Source organism: Zosterops lateralis (assembly GCF_965231275.1).
Source record: "Zosterops lateralis genome assembly, chromosome: 3".
In the NCBI taxonomy this organism is placed as follows: Eukaryota; Metazoa; Chordata; class Aves; order Passeriformes; family Zosteropidae; genus Zosterops; species Zosterops lateralis.
In genome coordinates this window covers 21,507,787-21,530,732 of record NC_139764.1, presented here as the reverse complement: position 1 = coordinate 21,530,732, position 22,946 = coordinate 21,507,787, and the positions used below count along the sequence as shown (strand labels likewise).

At 39.1% G+C, this 22,946-nt stretch overlaps 1 protein-coding gene across 2 annotated transcripts in view; it reads right to left on the bottom strand.

Moving 5' to 3' along the window:
• Window positions 1-22,946, bottom strand: part of CNIH3 (cornichon family AMPA receptor auxiliary protein 3) — a gene marked incomplete at both ends in the record, with an annotated part of 43,256 nt that overhangs the window by 10,464 nt on the left and 9,846 nt on the right. The window contains 2 exons of one of the 2 annotated variants that reach the window (XM_083858562.1): window positions 9,443-9,490; window positions 12,374-12,442. In XM_083858562.1, coding sequence (XP_083714688.1) covers window positions 9,443-9,490; window positions 12,374-12,442 — 117 coding nt within the window. The remainder of the gene's footprint in view (window positions 1-9,442; window positions 9,491-12,373; window positions 12,443-22,946) is intronic. The other variant, XM_083858563.1, reaches the window with a different exon arrangement.

Genomic DNA, 22,946 nt, shown 5'->3' with positions numbered 1-22,946 from the left:
CATCTGCACGACTCAGGAAGGGCCCTCAGGCCTTCTCCTGGGGGTCTGCCCAAGACTGACACTTCCATAAATGCTGAAAACTAAGTGTTCACTAAAGGGCTGTTCCCGTATCGGGTGCGTAAAGACTGTCAGTCTGAGGAAGCCGATTTGGTGCAGTGCAGACATGGCAAAGACATTTCCCTCCCTGGCACTACAACAGCTTTACAGAAAACATCAACAACAAGATGCAAGGTAGGACATTTAACTCACAGCAGAAAAAAATTGCATCCATAAACAGATATGGTGTAAAATCATTGTGCTCCACATTTAGGAATTATATTGCTTCTTGTAATTGCATAGTAGCTTTATGGGTGTGATCCCAACTTAAACCCATACTGAACATTCTGCCAAACACAACAGTGACCTTTGGTTTAACTTCCTTCGTTTTATTAAAATGCAAATACTTACTTTATTGCATACTGAATTAGAGCAAATACAGGCCATTAGCAAGTCAAATTCTGCCAATATTTCAACGCAGCTCTGAGGAACAGATGCATAAATCGCATCACCCCAAGTGGCTGAGAAGTACACTGCTCTCAGGAGCACAGTACAGACAGCACTGCTCATCTACATTTTTGCTGCATCTTCAGCTTATTCCACTGTTACTTGTGATGTTCTCCCACTGCAAGGACTTATGTTTACAAATCCTCCAGAACAGGACTGGGAGAAGTTGAATTGTAGAGCAAGAGGTCAACAGCTACACAGTGACACTTCGTTCGGCACTTTGATTATTGGCTAAACACTTAGAGATGAGATTAGCAGCAAAATATAGTCAGTTAAGCTGAAATAGTTTTATACATAAATATTTTCATGAGTAATAACACTATGAATATCTCCCTTCAAAGGATATTCCAGATTTCATCAGGCATGGCTCTGTGGCAAATCCAGCATCCCCCCCAGAGTAGAAGAGGGATAAGGACCAAACTGTGGCTGAGTCACAAGTTTGAACTCTTCACTCTTGCAATAGTTTTCGTAACTTCTCCCATTACAAGCTCCCCCTGCTATGAGCACCTGGCAGACACAGCAGGATCCATCTCCTCATTATCCCTAGGTAAGCACACAGACATCCTTAGGCAATTATTGCTAAAAATATCAATTGTTATGTTCTAACTTTTCAAAAGTGCTGAATTCAGGAACTTGTAAAATTGACTAAAAATAGTGTTGGCACAATTCACTTAATCAATGAGTGTCAGTAGTGAATGAATTACCTGCCAGAAATACTACATTTCCTCTCAGTTCTTTAGTCCTATTTTAAGGACCTTCTTTCCAGACTTGATATTGTTTCCAAAGAAAGGACAAAAGGGATTATATTCAGTATTTTTACTGCAATATTAATACCTTTTTAGTAAATATGAGTGCAATCTCTTTAAAATAAAACAAAGTGTGAAGAAGAGATGCACTATCTCTAGTCAAGCAACATTTATGGGATAATTTCTGTACAAATTATAAATACTTACAGCTCTTTGATCCCTGTTCTATTATCAGTTCTGCAAAATAGCTTCTGTGCCAAGTTCCACGCTTTCTGATGAAATTCAAACTATGTGGGTGCCCAAAAGGCTAACTGAATAGGGAATGCCCAATTTTATCCCATTCCGCACTTCATAGGCAACAAATGTAACAAAAAAAAAGTAGGCAGAAAAGACTTAAGAGAGGAAAGAGAGAAGCTTTTAAATGATCTGTATTGAGTTTCCTGTCAGAGCACAGAACTGAAAAAGGCAGCTTGGTGACAGAGGTACAGAAGGCCCAAATTTTGTCTGTACTGGAAATTTAGTACAAGATTCAGGGAAAATCATTATGTCCTTTATCCTTCTGGTGCAAACAAAACCTCTACCAAGTGTGAATCACTGTGAATATATTAACTCCCTCCTCGTTTAGGCAAGCTGCAGAAAACAATTAAACCAACACAGCCAGCGAAAGTGTGTCATATTTCAGTTACAAATATTTTACTTCCTTTTCTTGTATCTCCACTTCTCCTGTCATCATTCTTCTTTCTTTCCCTTGTACAACCTAAGGACAGCCCCACTGTTTACATGAAGAGAAGATTTAAAATTTATCTCCTGTCCGTTTTGACTAATGAGAGATGCTGTGTGAAAGTTGTCTAAAAAGAACTCCACCATAAGTCATGATTTTCATAAACTTGTAATTGTGTACTAATACATTTTTAGTTGACTTCAAATTTTATCCCTGAAGTGTAAAAATACTCTCTCCTAAAGTAAAAATATCTTGTCAGAGCTACTCTGAAGGCCAGAACAAAGTTGGCTTTCTCATGCAATAGAAGTTTAGCAGTACCGTTGAAATAAGGATGGAGTACTGAAATACAGACCAGTTTTGGGTTTCTCATATATGGGCAGAGTCTAATGTATTTTTAAAAGTTTTGGGGCTCTTCAAACAAAGGAGAACTTCAATGAATTTAGTTTTATGAAGCATGATGCAATCACAGCCCAAATCCTAATTGACAGAATATGCAGAGCATGACAAGCTTACATCCTACAAAATCTGCATGTGCAATTAATGCCTCAGAAACAGCAATATCCTCTATTCCAGTGGCAGCATGCAAACTCTGGAATTTCTTCTCAGGCAGTTTGGAAGCTAATTGTGTGTGTGTATGAATAGCAGAGGGGTGTAGCTCATGCTCAGTGTGATGTTGACAGTGATCTAGCTCGTCTTATTGCCAATGTTTATTACTATTTCTGTAGAGCAAATATCCCAAGCCTCTAAGCATACATGAGATAATTTCACTCCCAGCAATCATCAGTGTGGCCACTGTAGTTTGAATCTGACTCCAAATTCTGTTGGATTTGAACAGCTGCTGTAGAGATTTAAGACCCCTTGCAATTATTGACACAACAAAACATCAGTCCTCAAAAACAGCAAACAAATTTTTACCTTTGCTTAAAAATAAAAGATTCAAGCTCTGCCTGCCAACAAGAAAAGTAAGTATGTCTCCAAAAAGATTTCTTTCATCAGAACAACTGTGCAACCTTTCCTTTCCTGTTGTGTACATGTCTTGTGAGTGTAAACAAATGTTCTTCATATCTATCACCATGTGGTTTTTGTAGCATCTGACACAACAAGGCTTTATTCTTTACCTGAGACCAAAAGCACTGCTGTAACACAAACATCAGTGCAAATTTATGGAAAAAGAGACCCAAGTTTTGCTGAAAGTCATCTCTGGCTGAAGCACAACACAACTTTTAAAAGATCAAGGTATCCAACTAAGAGAACAGAATGCAAAATTCAAAAAGTGGCAAAAGGTAAGACAACAGAACATCCACCTAAAGACAACAAAAGCAGAGTTGCTCCTGTATTATATTTTCTTCCAAAAAACACATGAAACAGCCTAAAACTGTCCTTTTGACTTAAGACAGTTTTAAAACATGAAGTTTTAATCTGATAATGTTAATTCAGACTATCATTGTAGTCCCAATAACAGATCGTATGTTTAAACCTCTAAAAAAAGGATTAATGAACACCTGTTTCAGAATCACATTGCCTATCAGGCCAGTTAATAGCAAGTTCAGGTCTTGACAGAACTATATAATGTGATCCAATCAAAAGGATTCAACTCTGTTCAGAACCACTGAAACTGCAGTGCAAAGACTGGAGAGAAAAAAAAAAAAAGAGAAAGGCATTTGAGATGATAAAAATACTCTTAAAAATACACAGGATTTACTTAAATAGTTTTATACACTGCCTTGGTATAATCTTCTGTATTGTCCTGAGTCACAGGGAGACATTGAATAACAACCTGGGTATCTGCAGTATTTTTTCTACACACAGAATTTTATATTCACTCTTCAGGAGATATCCATATTCCCTATTGATTGGGGCTTATGCTCCCAGTCACTCTGTGGGAAGGGTCTCCTGACAGTTTTCCTACTGCCCAGAAGATTACTCAAATCTCAGCAGTTTCAGCACATTTATGAGGTGTGAAAAGAGAGAGCATTAGATACATCAAGAAACATAAAATGTCGTGAGAAGCCAGTAACAATGATGAACTCTTTGGTCAGTAATGAGAGCAGACAAAGTTCATGTGCTCCATCATTGTAACAGTCACTATTAACAGGAAAAATGTCACACGCTGCCATTTTTTGTTCCCTTTTGTGATCTTTGTTTGAGCAGCAGTTTATCAGAACTCTGGAAGCATCAACCTCTTCCTCCTGCAAGGCAGAATATCACTGCCATTTCCACAGCCCAAAAATGCCTTATGATCAGACTGAAAATTCTGTTTTCCTCTTCCACAAGCACCCAAGCTTCAAAGAATAAATGTCCACTACCAGTTAAGAGGAAACCTGGGATATATTAACCCTGCAGACTTATCCCTCTAAGTGTAGCTATGCTGCAACATTTTCTTTTTCTGTTAAGTCAAATTTAATGAGGAATTAAAACATTTTTATTGAGGTTGTGAAAAATGCACTACCAAGGTAAAACCATTGGTGTCATTCCCAGTTTCACAACAAATTAATTGTCTTTCAGCTGTAGTTTCCACCTAGGAGATTTCTCAGCCCCAGGGAGGAAATGTGATTCCTTCTTACAATATGGATGGTTATACACCACTTTCAAAATTCCTTGTGATTATGCATAATATTTGCTAAATTTGCTTATATAACCTCACATTAAGCATTTTAATGAGCCATGCTATAGGCTGACAGAAGTGCTCTGCTAATGACTATCAGCCTGCAGACTGGCTAAAAGAATGTCACACATCCATAAATCTCTAAATGCATGATGAAGCAATCAGCAGACTGACCCAAAATCACACTCTTAAAATCCATCACATTATCTCAGGCTTGCCAGTAACTATAAGGCAGAACAACAGAGAGAGTGATCCTCACAATAACCAGCAAATTTATCAAGAAGAAAAGAATATGATTACTCGGTTGAAATGAGCTGTTGGGACACCTGACACTTCTCAAAGGAGAGTGGCCATAGTACCTGCTGCAAGCAGGGAATGGTTGGAGCCACTGCAAGGTGAAGGTGTGGAGCCTATCAAGGTCCCAGTAAAAAAATATTTAATATGGCAATTAGTGCATATTGGTCAGTCCCCTTCAGCCAAAATACGGGAGAAAAAAAAAGTCAGCTGGATAAGGGTAAACAAGGAAAGATAGGGCTTTTTAATAAGGTTAATTTCACATCATATTCAGATACATATAAAGGAAAACTCCGTACTCAAATAATCCTCTTTTGCTGTTAAGGAAAAGCCTAAGAGCTAACTTGTTCTCTGTTAGCTGATCCAAGGAGCTCAGTAATGTTTCACTGAATATATTGTGGGGTTTTGTCCAAACTTTGAGAGTCTGCATTGAGTGCTGACAAACAGGCATGACACAGACACAGGACCAAGTCTTGTCTTCATCCTCAGAATGCTCTGTCCACAGCTGACCTGTGGTGTTAACCCATAACACTTCAAGCTCCTGTTTGCTCATGTCTCTGGATTACTGTTAGTTGCACACATGTGAGTAATTTTAACTTTCTTTACAGAATATATAAATATTGAAATGTACCAAAACAAAACTATACAAACATTCTGTGTTTGGAATTCTATATTACACTCACTAGGTTTTACATTTAATTTACACTATCTCAGTATGAATGGAATGGCTTCTACAATCACTCTTTGAGGTAATATGGGTTTTGGTTATTTACCAAAACCTGTAAATACAGTAAAACATAACTATCATGGGTATTAGGGCATATACAATGAAATATAAATTTAGAATAGACTTGTATTTTCCTTTTGCAAAGTGGTAAAAACCAGAACTGAACCTTGTAAACAGCAGAACTACTGAACACAGAATAAATTTTCACCATTACTACAGCAGATAGAGCTCCACTGGAAACCACAGTGACAGAGGTACAAGACCACACCAAGCACTGGCACTGCCCAATCACCTGACTAAAACATTAAAACTTGCTTTAAAAATATTAGGTGGAGAGGTTTTTAGGTTTGTTTTGTTTTAAACACCCCAGCTCCTGATTCACTATCTACTATACTACTGCTAGTACTGGAGTGCTGAACTGGCTGAGTTTGGTTATTCAAATGCAGTCCCTGCAGGGTTTTTTTTTTTTTTCTGCCTATTTGTTTGTATTTTTCAAGACAGTTCAAGTTCATCTGGAACATCTTTGAGATTAATGTCACCTTGCCTGCAGTTAGAATTCTTGTTGAATTTACTCTCTTCCCATCATCCCTTCAGGAGTTGTAAAAAAAAGAAAAGCCAAAATATCCTGAATAAAATCAAGAAAAGGGATTGAGCTCTTGTACAGTACACTTCCAGTTTTAGGAATTTTAGGCATAACTTAAAATAAAATGCTGGTCCACATTAGAAAAATGAGTAAAAGTCTGTCTTTTACCTACCTCAGCTCCCTCACAGTTAAGTTCCAGTTCTGATGTTCAGAAATCACTCTTATTTTAGCCTAATGGGCTTTAAAAACAAGTATTTGCTAATAGTTGGAGGAGGGTTATTTAAATTGTTGAGCAGTGTCTGACGTGGAAACTGAAATCTGAAATGTGTTCACCGAGCAAGAAGTTCAATCAACTCTCCTCCTTAGTAAGGATTTATTGAATTAATTCCAAAATTATGATGCATAACCTAATCAAAAATTAATTTAAATTTCCTCCAAGGTAAAGTAATAATATTACAGTGCTTGATTAATGAATTTGACTGTATTTTAATCTAGGAAATTCCTAATTGTCCTTAGTGTTAACGTAAGTATCAATTAGGATTAAAAAATAAGGAATCAACCGGTTAGACAGATTTCTTGAAATACAACTGCAATTACAATTAAATAATATTGCTGTCATCAGTAACTGAATATATTTTAATAACCCCACCAAAATATTTGACTGTAAAAATCATGGTAGACCTCACAGGCACATCTTACCTACTGCACCCCTCAGCAGGGCTGATAAGCCCAAGAAGCCTGAGCTGCTCTGTACTGCTCTGCTCCCACCCAGCACTACTTTGTGTCCTCTGGACAGCACTGGAGTGACCCATGGAACCACATCCTTAGGGAAACAAAGGTAGTTGATAGCAAATAAACCTCCACAGATTTGCTCACACTGGTGTGTCCTGCGTGACCCACCTGACACTCATGTGGCAGCCAATGTCCACATGATGGGATATTCAACAGTTTGCAGCACAAATCTGTCTTAGAAAGCCCCACACCACTGAATGAAATGAGGAACCTCTAGCCTGAGAGAATCTCTCATGATGCTGGGTTCAAAAAATAAGCTTTCTCCTCCTTTACTTTGGGACAGGAGAGATCTGACTGTGGCTATCCAACATTTGTATCTTTTTTATGCCGAATCAATCATTCTTCAGTAACCAGAAAATTTGGGCTTATCTAATCCTACAGCACCATAGAAACAAGGACCCCTGTGTTCCTGCATGCCAGCATCATCATGTTTCACACAAACCCTGCTTATTTTAATGATATAGAAACATATTCCCCAAACCAAACATCAGAAAATGCCTGGCTGCAGAACAGTTGCACCCCCCATTCTATTTTGGAAAATGTAAATAAGTTAGGTAAGTTATATAATGTCTGGTGAAATATCACACATCTGGTCACAGTTTCTCAATAAACTTCTCCAAGTATTTTGCAGATAAAACCAAAAACACACCCTTAAAAGATCCTTTGCTCACTGGGGTCAGATTTCTATGACATATTTAACAGTTTAACAATTCCCAAGAACTCCTTCTAAAATCAGCATATAATTAAACTGAACATACTTTTATAGCCCACCTATAACCTCTTTAAAATAACAAATTTACATCAGCTCTTAAGCATTAATTTCTAATGTCATAAATAGCCTGTTTTCAAAGCCCTGTAAAAGAACTTCCTGACTTCAAAACAGGTATGCTGTTGTTTCATAGAAATAGAAACAGACCCTAAAGCCACACAATATTGAAGGATATATTTAGCACTTGCTGGAAGAATCCTAACAGCTATTTTCCTGTATCAATATAGCTGGCACTCAGTTCTTTACTGTTTTTCCTCAATTTTCCTCTATGCTACATAAAACACAGCTATTTTTAGTGGCTGTCAGATTTGAAGGCTACAAATCTCTGTAGTTATTGCACCCTCCTCTTCTTGCATATAATCTCTCAATTAAAACAAATGTGTCCCCAAAGAACTTTGAAGAAGAGGCTGAATTAACAAACCATTTAAGTGAACCAGAAGCAAGCCAATCCCTCATGAATACAGAGTCTGCAATTAGCCAAAACACTCCATTTTGCTGTTCACAACAAGGCTGAGGCCCAATAAAAATTAAACATTGATGCAGGCAAGGCGTTCCCGTGGGGCTCACATATATTGAACCATTACCACTCAACAGTTGCTTTATGTCCAAGAAAACTGGGACACAGCTTGAGACTGGCTGCCTGCCTATTTGATAAAGTGGAAAGATACTGGTGATATTTCCCTATCCCAAGTGGCATAAACAGGCTCAGGAAGTACTTAAACGTGGCTCCCAGCAGTCCCATGCTCACAGGTTCTGACTGAGCAGAGGATGGCAGCCCATAGGTTCTACATGGGGTCATAGTTATGCCTTTGGATCAACCCAAAGGGAAAATCCTCAGCACTGGCTTTCCCAAAACCTCTGAGAATGACGCCACCAGTTTTTCAAAATCCTATCCCAATTTAGGTTCTCAGCTTGATTAGGGTGCATTCAGCAGTCCACACTGCAGTGATGACCTTTTTAAGGAAAAATGTAGGATTTAGTGACTTTGTTACCACTCTGCAGAACACAATCTGTAGAAACTTGAACACAGAATGAAATAGTTTGGAACTATGATTATTTTTATTTCAGTGGGAGACAGTCAGGAAAAACAAAGATTGCTTATGAAAATCCCATTGGAAGCCATAGATAAGTAACCCACAATCTATCAGTTCCTTTGAATCTCTCAGAGGCTGAGGCACTCAGCCTCTCACTTGTGCCAAGCTAAAATACATACTGCTATCAACTTCTTTATTCCATCAACCAGAAACCTTGAACATTAGATATGTAACTAATAAAAATGTTCAGCATGTCAAGTAGTAACCCACTGTTCAAAAAAAAGGGTATTTTAAAAGCCTGTACTACAACAATAACAGCAGTTTTATAGGACTATAAAAGAACCTCCAGCTGCAACTGTAAAAGGACTCACCACCTTGGAAAAGCTTGTTCCAAAATAAATGGGCTGATGTTCTGAAGTTCAATTTTTATCCAGACACTCTCTATTATGCCAACCTTTTATAATCTGTCTTACTCTGTCCTTACAAGGTCATCCTGACTTTCACTTCTCAGTTGAATCCAGCTTTCCATCAATAGAGTGCGAGGATCAAAGAGAAAATAAATGCACATTGCCACGGGATGGCTTTAATTCTCATAAACTTCACAAATCCTTGGCTGGTTCACGCTCACCTTTCGCAGGAGGAAGCAAATCCGCTCAATATTCCTCAGCCGCTCCCTCTGTCGAGAGAAAGTGGGGGAAAGGCAGGAGATTAGCTGGTGTTACAAATTAAGACAATATATTACAATTACAAAGGGTCAATGTTTCAATTAATGGCTGCAGTGAAGCAACACGTTATTAATCTGAATCGACAGCACTCACTTCTTACCTACTGCTTGCAAACCCAATGATTTTCCCATTTCTAACTCCCAATAAGTAATTTCTCATTTGATGCTGGGTGTAACAATATCAGCTGGGGATTCAAGTCTATGTCAGCCTTCAGTCAGAGGCTGCAACTCTTTTTTTAAGTCAGCATTTATGGCTCTCTCCAGTTGTGCCAATTGATAGCACAGAGACTTGATCTTGCATTTTCAGGCACCCAACCTCTGGCTTCAAGAAAAACCAGAGTGGGAAAAACAACAATGAAGTTTGAAGTGCCTCTGTCACTAAGATGGTGCCTGAACATCAGATAAGAGAGTTTAACAAATTAGTGAAAAATACCAGAAATGGCCTAGAAATGCCACTTTAAAAAACAAATGCATTCATAAATACTGAGAAGCACTGTAATTAAGTACTGTGACTCAAAAGATGTTCTAAACTCAGCTCAGAGAAAGAAGACAAATCAAAGCCAGGCTTTCTTTTCAATGGCTCATAATGAGAAGCTCACTAGCAAAACCAAATTTCACTGCATAACCCCATGACTGGAGTTACTATGAAAGATTCTACTGTTAGTTATACTGCAGAAGACAGAGTGGGTTTGCTTTCCTCAGAAGACTACGTGATATTTTCATTTATGGCAAAAATATTCCAAACTATTAACTTTTTAAAATAGGTAATGTACTATAACAATGTGAGAAGCCAACTCTCCCTAAGCTTTTTGCTTTTCAAATGCTTTAAAACTCAAGTTGTGACAAATTTAATTTGTCTAGTCTCCAAATAAATGTCTTTTTTGCTTTCCTGTCCCCAAGTTTAAGCCATTAAAATAAAAGTATTATTTTGGAAAGGCAATCAGGCAGTGGCAGCTTGATAGGCAGCAGAAAAACACTGTACCTCTTTTTGGAGTCTCTGAGCTAAAAGAGAGTCAGAAATTTTAGACTCAGTTGCAAACATGAGAATGAATGTGTGTGGATGTGCCTGTGGAGCTGCAGAAAGCTCCCTTGCCTTTCAAAGTGCAGAGGGAAAGACAGATGCCAACTGCAGCTGGCCTTGGAGAAGTAGGAAGTTCTATCTCTGAACCAAAGGTAATGGACAGCAAACCAGGAAATTTGAATTAAATTCTCAGTACTGACATTGTTTCATGCCCCTGATTTGTATTTAATTCAGTCTCCTCTTGTCAAAAAGGCTCTACCCTCTGTCACGAAAACATTGTGGAGGACATGTGGGTAAACTTCAGACACTCTTACAGTGCAATAGGGAAAACTACACCACCAAATAAATGGAATATGGGCACAAGCAATGGTGCAGAGGGAAAAAAGAAAATACACTTGACAAAAAGATATAAGAAATCCCTGCTAAAAATCTTCCCTTTATGACAATATAAAAGGCATCAACATGTATACTGTGCAGAAAAAAGCAATCTGAGATTATTGCTTGAATTATCACAGATGGTTTCATGGAAGTCAAGTATGTGAACCAACCACAGAATACTCTGCTGTGCTTTACTTTATGATTCACGTTTTAATTCCTCAACTAATATGACTGAAAAAGGGACTTGTTAATTATTTTTTTTTTATCATGGGAACCAATTCTTTACCATTTTAAAATAAGATGAGATCATCTCCATAGATCATCTCGAGTTTTAGGAAGTGAACAACTTACTTGAATTTGGTACATATAAATTCAGTGCGCATTTCTCAGATAGGAAGTAAAAACAGATAAAGTGGATTGAAAATCAGATTACTTCCAGTAAATTCAAAACCAGATTACATCCCCTGATGTCCTCAATAGGATTTCTTCATATAATTTCTTTCTTTTCTTCTCATTCTTTGCTTATGTGTCAGTGAACAGTAAAAAAAAAAAAAAAAAAATAAAATTCTAGGATTATAAAGTTTATGCTTAAAATCATCAGTGGTCTAAGCAGTATAAGTCCTCAGCTGAGTTATGAAACAAGGTTAAATGACAAAGTACTAGCTAGTGAATCTGGTTATCAATTGTAGGCAATTCAAAAACTTGATACTCTGTAGAGATCAGATTCAGCACCTGTCATAATCAGTGTCACTGCCAGTGAGGTGATGGGGAGCCAAGTTCTGCTCTCAGTTCTGGTGGTACAAACTGGCAAGTGTAGCTGTATCAGCTAAATCAGCTAAACCCTAGATTACAGCTTTAATTATCAAAGGAATTTAGATATGCTTAAATCTAGGCTGCATTTCTGGTTCATTAGTTAAAACTGAGTTTACAGTCCCAGGTATTTAATGCTCTCCTATAGAAGATGCAGCAGAAAATGATATTTACTCCTAAAGCATAGGATAATCCAGAGCCTTGCCATAGGACAGAGAGGTCCAGGCATGCACCTCTTAAAAAGTTCTTTCAAGTTTTTGGCTCATTAATACAGACAGTATGGGAGAAGGTGGTCATCCTGTGCTTGAGCACAGAGGAATCAAAGTATTTCAAAAAGGAAAACTCGTGCCACAGAATTAAAAGGTAAAAAAGAAAGCATTAGCATCACATGACATTCTTCAGTTTTTGAATTTACAAATTACTTTCCTGCCTCCTTCAGCAAAGAGGAAAGCCATTAACAAAAAAATCACCATCTGGCTGCCTAAGACTGGCCCAATAAATCAATTTTCCGAACCACAGCTGACTTCACAAGAGACTCCCAACTCATTTCCACAGCCATCCCTCACTGCCAGCTGGGTGCTCCCTGTCTCTGGAGCAGCCCCAGCCCCGGGGCTGGCTGTACTCACTGCGTGGGCCGGGTTGCACTGGTCGATGGGGCTCTTGAAGTCTGTCCGAAGTTCATCGAAGGCAATTATCTGAAAAACAATTTTTACAAGTCCTGTAATGAATGCCCCTTCAAACTTATTTACCTTAAGGGAATAATTAAACGCATTGCCTGCCTTCCCCGCTTTCCAGGGAAAATATGGAAAAATAGCTTCCCCAACACATTCCCTTTAGAATGAAGTAGTTAAAACAAAACATGGGATACTCCTACACACGACACCTAGAACTCATTAATCTGTCACTCTGCAAAATCATATCTATAGTCTTTTCAGTGTTGCTACTTTCCATATTTCTTCCCTCATAGCGGCAAGATTTCTTTACTCAGATTTCCACGTGATATAAAGCTACTTCACAAACGAATACATCTCCAAATTTGATGGAAAAAGTCATTAGCTGCCTAAAACACAGAGATGGATCTGATATGACGTTCCAGGTTTAGTAAATAAACAGTCCATTTTTATTAGTTGTTAAACCTACCTCAGATATTAATTCTTAATTAGTATCAGCTTCACCATTAAGCTGCTATTCATTAACAAGCACATTCCTCAAAAGGTAAAGAACTCTAGAGCAAACATACCCTTCCTAAATTCTGGCAGGTTTTAGAACTTTACTTCAGACCTCATTAATGGAGAGATGCCTTTTGCTCAGGTCCTTGGGTTTCCTCTGTTAACAGATGGATTGAGACATCTTGGTAATTTCTGGTGCTTTTAAAGTACAGCAGTCAATTTGTCTATAAAAATAATAGTGTTTGATAGCATTTTCTTGAAAGATCTCGTGTTAGATCTAGCAAAGAGCTAGCATTTTCTTGGAAGACTGTTTTCTTGGAAACAAAACAGCTGTAATAATCCTCAGTACACTTCATTCAGAGATCTCAAAGCACATTTTTAACTTTGTGTTTGCATTCTAGTAATACCTTTTCTGCTGCTTTTGTCTTGCTTCACCCAAGGAAGGAAAGCTCACTGACAGACACCACATGAAGAGACATTAAAACAATGATTCCTTTTTAGACACTTTACAAACCAAAGTGTCTGTTCTTAATAAAAGATGATGGAAATACAAGGCAGCAGTCTGGTAATTAGTGTATGAGTGCAACAGCCATTCCTGGATGTGTAACAACGTGCCTGCTGCCTGACTGTTCAGGAAAGAACCAACTGGGTGTCTGCACAGACCTGCTGCATAGCCAAAACTTTCATTTAACAGAGAAGGAGGAAGGCAGGAGCAGAAAACCTGAAAGTGGCCTGTTCTTGAATCATAATAATCTGGTGAGAGGCTCGACAATAAAACCCAGAGCTACAATCCACAAACTCCAGCATTGCTCCTCATCCCACTCTAATGCTGCATTTGTGCCACAGAAGCACATTTAAAAATCAAAAGTGTGGCATTTTACAAGAGCACTCCACAGAATTCAATTTATTCAACTATGACAAGTCGAAGTGGCTGAATAAACCACAAAGGGAACTATAAAATGTGATTACAAGTGAAGCATTTCTCCCTATGGATGCAGTATCTCTCCAAGTTGGAATTAGATCTGCAATGGTAAAAGAGCAACTAAAAGAAGCTGTGAGGGGCTTGGAGTACATTTGCAAAGATAAGGCTCATGACCTCTCTGTATTTAATATTTCTTGGACAGGTCTACATATCCTCCAGCTGGACCAGCTGCAGGAGGGTTACACGTGAGCACGTGAGTCAGACACACATAGAATTGGGTGTCTCTTTGCAACTGGATATCAGCATCAGCACTGACAGAAAGGGGGAAGGATGGAAAAGAGGTTAGCCTCAAATATACTGCATATTTTTGTTTACTTATATTTATCTATTTTTTCCTCCTTTTTTTTTTTTTTTTTTTTTTTTTACCTTCACCAACATTCCCAGCTCTGTAGCCAAACCTCTACTCTTTATTTGCTGGCACATAATTTATGTTATGCTTGCATTATACACAAGTGCCTTGAAATGCCTCTGACAGGTATTTAAGCACATGGTTTTCACAGAACCAGTAAGTGTAAATGCAACAGTCTCGCAGACAAACCTTTTGAGAAGCCTGCAAGCTATGACAATGTTAAGAGACATTCCTACTACACCTGAAAGAGATTGAGGTCTGGTTTCAAGCTCACATGACTGAAGGAAAGTTTCTTCAATAAAAGTTACAGTGTCTCTCTGGAAGGAGGCTGACAAAAATAAATCCTCCTCAATTTATTTCAAAAAAAAGTTCCATAATATTTTATATTTTGTTAAATCTGCAGAAATAGAAGTCTAGTGATGACATGAAAATATCTATTTTAATTTATGAAAAAGGGCATTCCTGTTTCCCATTTCTCAGTTACAGTGAAAAAATGTAAAGCATGGGCAGGCTCAGAATTAAAGGAATATAAAGCAACTCCCAAAGCATTTGGGGGGGTATGGTTTTCTTCTGTTTTGTTGTTGGGAGTGGGGTGTGTTGGGGTTTTTTTGCTGTTGTTTTTAAATCTTACAATGTTGTTTGTCTAAAATTGAAAGCCACAACTGAGTAAAACTGTAGCTTCTTAAGATCAGCAGTTGCTCTCAACACACTGAGTAACTGTGCAACAAATGATATTGTATTACTGAAAGTACAGCTGGGCTGCGCTGCAGTGGGGTTTACATAATTAATTAGGAAATATCTTCCTCTTTCAATTATAACTGGCCTCCTGTAGCAGTTTAATGGCCTGGGGCACTTAGTGGCTGGAACTGCCATTCTTCCACCCAAACCCCAAATAACCATGCACTTGTCTCCTGAAGTATTTCACAAGGCTCTCAGGGGAGCTGCAGTGCTCTGACACAGCCTGAGGAACAACCTCCTGCCTGTTCCCTCTGCAGCTGGGTCAGGTCAGCTGCCTGATTCCCACTCAGAGCTCCTGAGTGCTCCTGGAGAGCACCTGGACACTCTCAAGGGCTATTTCACCCCACAAACTGCCACACTTGGCAGCATCTTGAGCTGGGCAGCTCATCTCACCTCATCTTCAGACAATGTAACAGATCCCAGCCAGGGCAGTTCATAAGAAACGACATTGTTTCACCTTTGTAAATGAATGTATTTTATAAAGCATTCATTATCTCTCAGTGAGCCAATCTAATTTGATGGAGGGTGGCAATCGAGACTACAAATCATGCTCATGGCACGGACACCAGCAACCCAATCTCTCCAAAGGTCACACAGTAAACACACTGTTCCAAAGAAAAATGACCAGCCCCTGGTCACAAAGCTGAACAGAATTTGGAAGCATGTGCTAGGGCTTGGTTCTTACAAGAAGGAGACACTTATTTCTATTAGGAAACATTAATGCTGTACACAGCTTCATAGACAAGAATAAGGACCATCTGACATTTATTTAGGGCCTTGAAGAAAAAAAGCCAAAACACCAAGTTATCTGTTGATTTGTGAAGCCTTATGAGGAAAAGAAAAACTGCATCATGTTTAGCATAATTTTTTTATAATTACTGCATAAACAGGCCAAGAATTAAATGGACAATGGATATTGCACTACCTTTTGTCTTGGGGAACTTACCCTGTGAATCCAATTGCAAATCACTGCAGGAATTTTATTCTGCCTCTGCCCTAGCCATGCTTTTTTTCTGGTGAGAGATGTGTACTTGTTTGTGTTTTCCACCTAATAAAATCAAAGTTCTATAAAAATACTGCTTGCAGTCTCTGGTGATTCACACCATCTGCAAATCTCAAAACTCCCAATACAATTCAGCAAGGAGTTTGCCCCAATTTATACATACAATGCATCAATGAGATTGTGATGACAATACTTGTTTCAATTGCAAGTATATTTATAAAATTTGCTTAAATTACCTGCACTCTCTCTTCTTATCAGAGAGACCATAATCATAGCTTTGAATAAGGAAGTATTCACATAAGATTGAGCATGAATTTTGCTTTCTTTCTATGCTTATGTACCCATCAAAATGAAAATTTCACTTCATGCTAGAAATTAACTATGATATCTCATTTTTAGGGAAGATACATTTTTTTAAATCACTGAGCTCTTACAGAAACATATTTTAATTGAGAATGTGGTGGTTAAGGGTGGCAGTGAAGTTGGTGTAGGTGTGAATGCAGTGACAGCAAAGAAGTTGGCTATTATTGCCTACTGGCATCTCAGGAAAGTTAAGATAAAACAGAACTTGATGACAACCACAGAACAGAACAGTAACACCTAACATATGCTTCCTTGCCACCACCCCATCAATGCACCGCCAGCCCATATTGAAGGAACTGTCTTTAATGGTTCATTTAGACAATTTGTCTCTCCTTCCACACTCCCAGGCAGCTTTCACAGTGCCCAGGGCCTGCAGTTCACAGGCTGACTGCAAGTCAGCACATGGACAGAAGGCAGGCAGGATTAGGAGCAGGCTGTGCTCCTAAACTTCGTGCCTGCCCAGCAACCGGTGCACAGACATATTGACTGTGCTGGGAAAATGTGTTTGGAGCATGAGCTGATCCATTTTGATGAAAATATGCTGAGGTGCATTGCTGGATTTTGTTGGGCAGAAGCAGCAACTGAAAAAATGTCAGTCAGGTACGAGTCAGTCAGGTAGGAATGAAAAAGGACCAAGAAGGGAAGATAAGTCACTGCCTTGACATGAGGGAGTGAGAGAGCCCATAAAGAGCTACAGAGAACAGAGACAACAACAAAGTGACAGATTGAGAGAATGGTTTTTTTGCTACCCAATTCTTATCATGATATGAAAAGAACCTGAACAAGAGATTTAGCTATGAGGTGTTCTTCATCCCTCTTTGTTCTCTGGTTGAATTGATCTGCTTAATGCTACTGAGCACAAAAGGTAATTCAAAATTTTATGAATGGAGAAGTGACCTGCCTCAAATTCCAGTGAATTTTATGTTTTTTATCATTTTGTATTTTCTGTCTATATCCATTTGTTAAGCATTTCCTATTAAAAAAGAAAAAGTACCAAGTCTTGATTTTCATCATATCCCTCCATGCAACACACTAGTTTCCCAGACCAGTGGATCTGAAATGCTGGTGTCGATGAGAACCTTAGCAATAGAGCCAAATCAAGAGCAAAGAAAAAAGTGAGATGAGAAGCATTCCTTTCTTCTCTTTTCTCTCCCCAGAGTATTTAATTTTCTGAGTATTACAGTTATTAATTTGCCACATATTAATAAAAGTAAACAATAATATCTAACAATGCTTTGCCGTTATACATCTGCCTCCAAGGCAATGAAGGTCTTAACAAAGGAAAATATAATTTCCATTTTTTATGATTATTTACAGAATCAGTGGCAGAAGAACCAAAGCCTCTGGATTGTTGCACCATATAAAGTTTAGGGGAAACAGAGAATACTGTCAGTACACTAATAACATGAAAGTGAAACAATGCACTTCTGTCTGATTATTGTGCTGTTGTTCATCTCTAGAGCAGAACACTGCTTTAAGCAGGTTGCAAATGGTTTTAAGTCACTCAAGGGTAGAAAATTGTTCTATTTGTCAGATTTCACACTAACAATTGTATGGCATTTCCTTGCTCTACTTAGCTCGAATTTCACATCCTGCCACCATCAAACAACCCTCCACACAGAAATCCAAAATGTGGCTCCATTCAGGGCTGCACAAACAAACACCTGAGCACTCAGTCTCTATCTCTTTACTGAAGTTCTTTTGTCTGTAAAAAGGATGCTACATTTAGGACAACACGATTTTAACTTTTTAGGCTCTAACTGAAAGCTTAAGCTAACTTAAGTCACAAAAATCTTAATGTAATTTCTCAAGTATTTAAGTTAGATCCTAAGGCAGCTTTACCAATAGAAAGTCCAATATGCAAATCTAAAAATGCATGATCTCCATTCTGTAAACACAACTCAAAATTATTTCCTACCGACCTATGGAAATATGGAGGTATAATTGTACTACTGTAAGTAAATACTGACAAAAATCCATAGAAGAAGGCTCTTTTGCTTGAGAGCATGTGTGCACAAACATACCAGCCTGCATTGCTATATTTACACCTCTGCATTCCCCCTGCATAGATCAAAACCATACAAGTGAAAATGTAACAAAATTAAAAAACACCCCAACCCTTTACAGATGGACAAAAGCAATATTACTGCATCAGCTACACAAAATCAGATTTCCAAGCTTATAGAGAAGTGCACTAACAATTAAGAGTAACTATTTGGCAGTCACCTGAACCAGTCCACACCTATTAGGACAAGCATGAAAAACTCCATCCACACTGTGAAAAATACAGAAATTTATCTTCAGGAGTACATCCACACTGTACAGAGCTTTGAGCGCCTTGATTGGAAACTTACTATGTCCATGGTACCAGTTTTTATTGCAACACTGCAAATCACAGTTTGGAAAAGCAACTTGATTCGTGAATGTAAAGAATTGATGTTATTAATTTTGACAAAACCACTAAAAAACCCTCAGCAACTGCAAAATTCTGTTGTGCACACAATGTTTCCAGAAGGATGATTTGACAAGCATCTATTGACAGATTTCTACAACTGCTATGAAACGGGCTTTTAAAAATAATTTCATCAAACTGCAAGGTGAGACAGTTTTTACTGGCTAACAACAGGATTCTGGTCACAGATTTCACTTGCTCACCACAGATACTGAAATATCTTCCCCAGCCATCCTGAAAGTGAGATGTCAACCTCCTCCTGCAGCAGAGAGACAAATGTCCCACTGATTCACCACAGACAGAGATGACCTGTGCTTTTATCACAATTTTATACCCACTCACTGTCTTCCAGTCTACACCAGCTGAAATCCAGCCAGACAAAAATCAGCTGTGCACATATAAAGTGCATTTTGTTAAGAAAAGGAAGACAAGCAGCAAGCTGTGCAGGAGGGATGATGCTAATATAGCTGTACAGAGCCTGTTTCTAAATAGGTTAATAGTTTGCTCCCTGCAGCTAGAAGACATTTCCAAACAGACTGCAAGCGGAGGAGGAATTTTTAAGGTAAGTCCAGACTGCCATCCTTCCTTCTCTCCCAAAGGATTTCATCATTTTGTTGTCACGATTCTTCTTTTTTTTTAAAAAAACAAAACAACAACAAACCTTACTTTACTGCATTCACTACAGGGAACCAGTTCAGCAACCAGCAGTGTTCTGTGAATCAAACACACCCCACAACTTACCCCTCAGTGGGACACAAAGGCTTGCTACCAACATGAAGGAAAACCCCCCCCACATTTTCAATTAGCACCTAAACTGGTGAATAGATCACATTGTTCTGAACAGAATGGAAGCTTATTTGTACATAGAGATGCAATACTTCAGTTTGATTACATTCAGTGTGGTAGAAACAGCTCTTCTACCTCAGTTGACTGAAGACTCCATGGGTCAGTCAGTAAAGTCAATGGTGAAGTCAATGTCAGGGTCTGAACCAAAGGCAGGAGATACGGTTCGCATTCCCAAGCGCTTGTACGTGTGCTCTTCTCTTTTTTCCAATAAAATCGTACAGAGGATTTGACAGTGTTTCCCACCAGCCCCAAAGGCACAACATTTATGCATCATTGTAGGCTGGGGGAAATACAGGTGGAATCTCTGCAGCAGTAGGGAACAGAGTACAAATCTCCCACACTCCTTGTACTTTTGACACAAGTACGCCGCCAATATTCTCTTCCTGCATATGGTCTCCTCCTCCTACATGCAATAGGGTATTTAGTGTGAGTCTTTACAAAACAAACAGGGTTTTCGATTCAGATAACAAGATCAAAACCTTTTAAACATTTCAGTATCTAACCACTTCTGATCTCTTCAGTTCAGCACGAAAACCCCACGATCAGTATATTGACAGAGCATCAGTGACATCAAACTGACATGTCATGACTGGGAATGCTGTCACTTCTTAGTTAGGTATTAACTTGATTTGATGGTCAGGACTTGAAAAGCAAGCAATCTGCTACAATGAGGATTCCCAGTCACAGCACACATCTAGCAAACTAAGAAAAGGCATCAGAGAATCACAGAATGGGTCAGGCTGGAAAGGGCCACAGTGTGTCCAACCTCCCTGTTCAAGCAGGGTCATCCCAGAGGACATGGCATAGGATTGTGTCCACATGGTTCTGGAATATTCTGTTCCAGTGCTCAGTCACTGCACAGGAAAGAAGCTATTCCTCATAGTCCAGTTGAACTTCCTGTGCAGCAGCTACTGCCCATTGCCACTTGTCCTATTGACTGGCACCACTGAGAAGACCTTGGCTCTGTCCTCTTGGCACCTTCCCTTCAGATACTGATAGGCATTTGATGAAGTCCTCTCTCAGCTGTCCCTTCTTCAGGCTGAACAGCCCCTGTTCCCTCAGCCTTTACTCTTAAGGGAGATGCTCCAGACCTTTGATCAAGGCAAAGGTCATTGTAACAAAGTCAAACACATTCTTGCACCAGCTTTTTCTTCTGTCTTGGAAAGGATGTAAACAAGGACCACATCTGCAGATAAACTGAACAAGCATATGTATAAAGTTAGGCCAAGACTTCATCCCTAGTCTTGATCTCTTCAATGGACCAAGAGGAAATGATGGGAGTCTGGATCCAAGCTTTACAGCTGAGGTGTCAAACTCGTATTTGTGGCTGTGATTCAGGAGATATCTAGTGCAGATGAATTTGTTTGCAGATCCCCCAACCAAGCAGGGAGAGATGAAATCAGTATTATTTTCTACCCATGCCCAGGAGAGGCTGCAGAACTCTGCTTTCAGCACTGCTTTGCCCTTGCTTCTCTGTATACAAAATTCCATATCAACTAAGAAAACACAGAAAGAAATTAACTCCAATGTCTTTCTCACTACCTCTATATCACAGATGCATCATTACAGACTTGTTTATCTGCTTTTTGCATAGGCCAAATTCTTCACTATCCATTTTTTCCCACACCAAACTGGGGACAGACCAGACAGGAGTTGGTGAAACACCTGTACAAGAGGCTGGCCAGGTGCAGAAGGTAGGAGAAAAGGTGGTCTGGTTACAGTGGACCAATATCTGATTTATTCTGTCTGGAAGCAAGATAACTACCCACCTGTAGATGTGTGAGGGTTTACTCTTCTGCCCTTGTTTTTCCTAAAAAGTACAAATAATTTCTAATTTATCTCACCTTAAATTCAATGTGCTCCCATGCAATGTTTCTACTTGTCTTTTTATTCTCATCTGAATTAGAGTATATGCAATGAGAAACACACAGATGCATTACAGCCAAAAGCTCCATCTTCATAAATTATTCTCAAAATTAACTAAAGCACTTTTTTATTACTTAACAGCCCAAAGCTGATAATCCAAAGCTAGGAATAAATAGGCTGCTTCTGCAGAATAAATTCAGGGAAACAATGCAGTAAACAGATGGGAAAATGTACCAAAATAGGTACAACTAGAAAAAATATTTGCCCCAAAGAAGATGGTAAGAGAATGAGATCAAAAGAGGAGATTCTTTTCAGTATCAGTAGATAAAAGTCATGTGTGAGAGACTGGCCAGCTGGCTAGGGCTGTCTCTAAGCAAGTATCCAATCTTATCACCACAACAGAATTTGTTCTTTTCTTGAGCTTCCAAAGACGCCTACATATTGCTCCAAGTTATTATTTTGTTATTTTAAAGTTCTGTTACACTGATACATGCTTGGGAGAAGCATTGCCTTCCTTTCCCCCACACACTCCTTAGTTTTCCTCTCAGGTTTCTCCTTGCTGCTGATACTTTTTTCCCCCTCTCCTGTGTTCTTCATTCCTACCAGCAGCAATTTATGCACATTCACCAAAATGCAAGAGACACATAAAGGAAGCTGGGTTCTGTCACAAAAAAATCTGTTCAAGCATGTCACACATTACACCATACCCACACAGAAAACTCATTACACGGGCTGTCCAGAAACATCCACCACCTGAATTAACCATACCTTCTGGATTCAGGCAGCCTCTTCTGCTCAAATAATTGCCTCTCAAATGAGAATGAGAACAAAGCAATCTTCCCTCTGGTTAGTCCCTTGATCATTTTCTTCCTCTCATTTCCTCTTTCCTTCACATTTTTCTCCCTGAAGTCCTCCCTCCCACAGTTCCATTTTCCCCCTTCCCACGTCATTTTTATTCCCCATTACCCACTCAGCAGTGGGTTCTACTGATGCTGTCTCAGAAAGAAGCCTGTGGCAGACAGAAATTCTGCTGGATCTGCGCTTCCTGACTTTAAGTGGCACAGCAGGAGCCCAGCTGGACCAGCAAGAGGCAGGACAATGGAACAGGGGCTCTCCTAATGCAGGCAGCATCAGGCAGGGATGACCACATTAAAGACCTTCCCAAGTTTTTTCTTTGCCAAAAAGAGGCCAGGCAGAACTTGGAGGAAACAACTCCAAGGCCAAGACACACACATGAAGTGGCTTCCAGCCACACAGCTGTGTTTGCTGGGCTAAGGCAAGGGGAAGCAATAAAGCAGCACTAGAGCTGTGGTTGCAGAAAAGAGGCAAGAGGAGGGGATACAGCAACGTGTAGAAGTGACCAAAAATTGAGATTAAAAACCAGCAACTCAAAAAGCATCCTCATCTGTTCAGCCATGTTCTCACAAAACT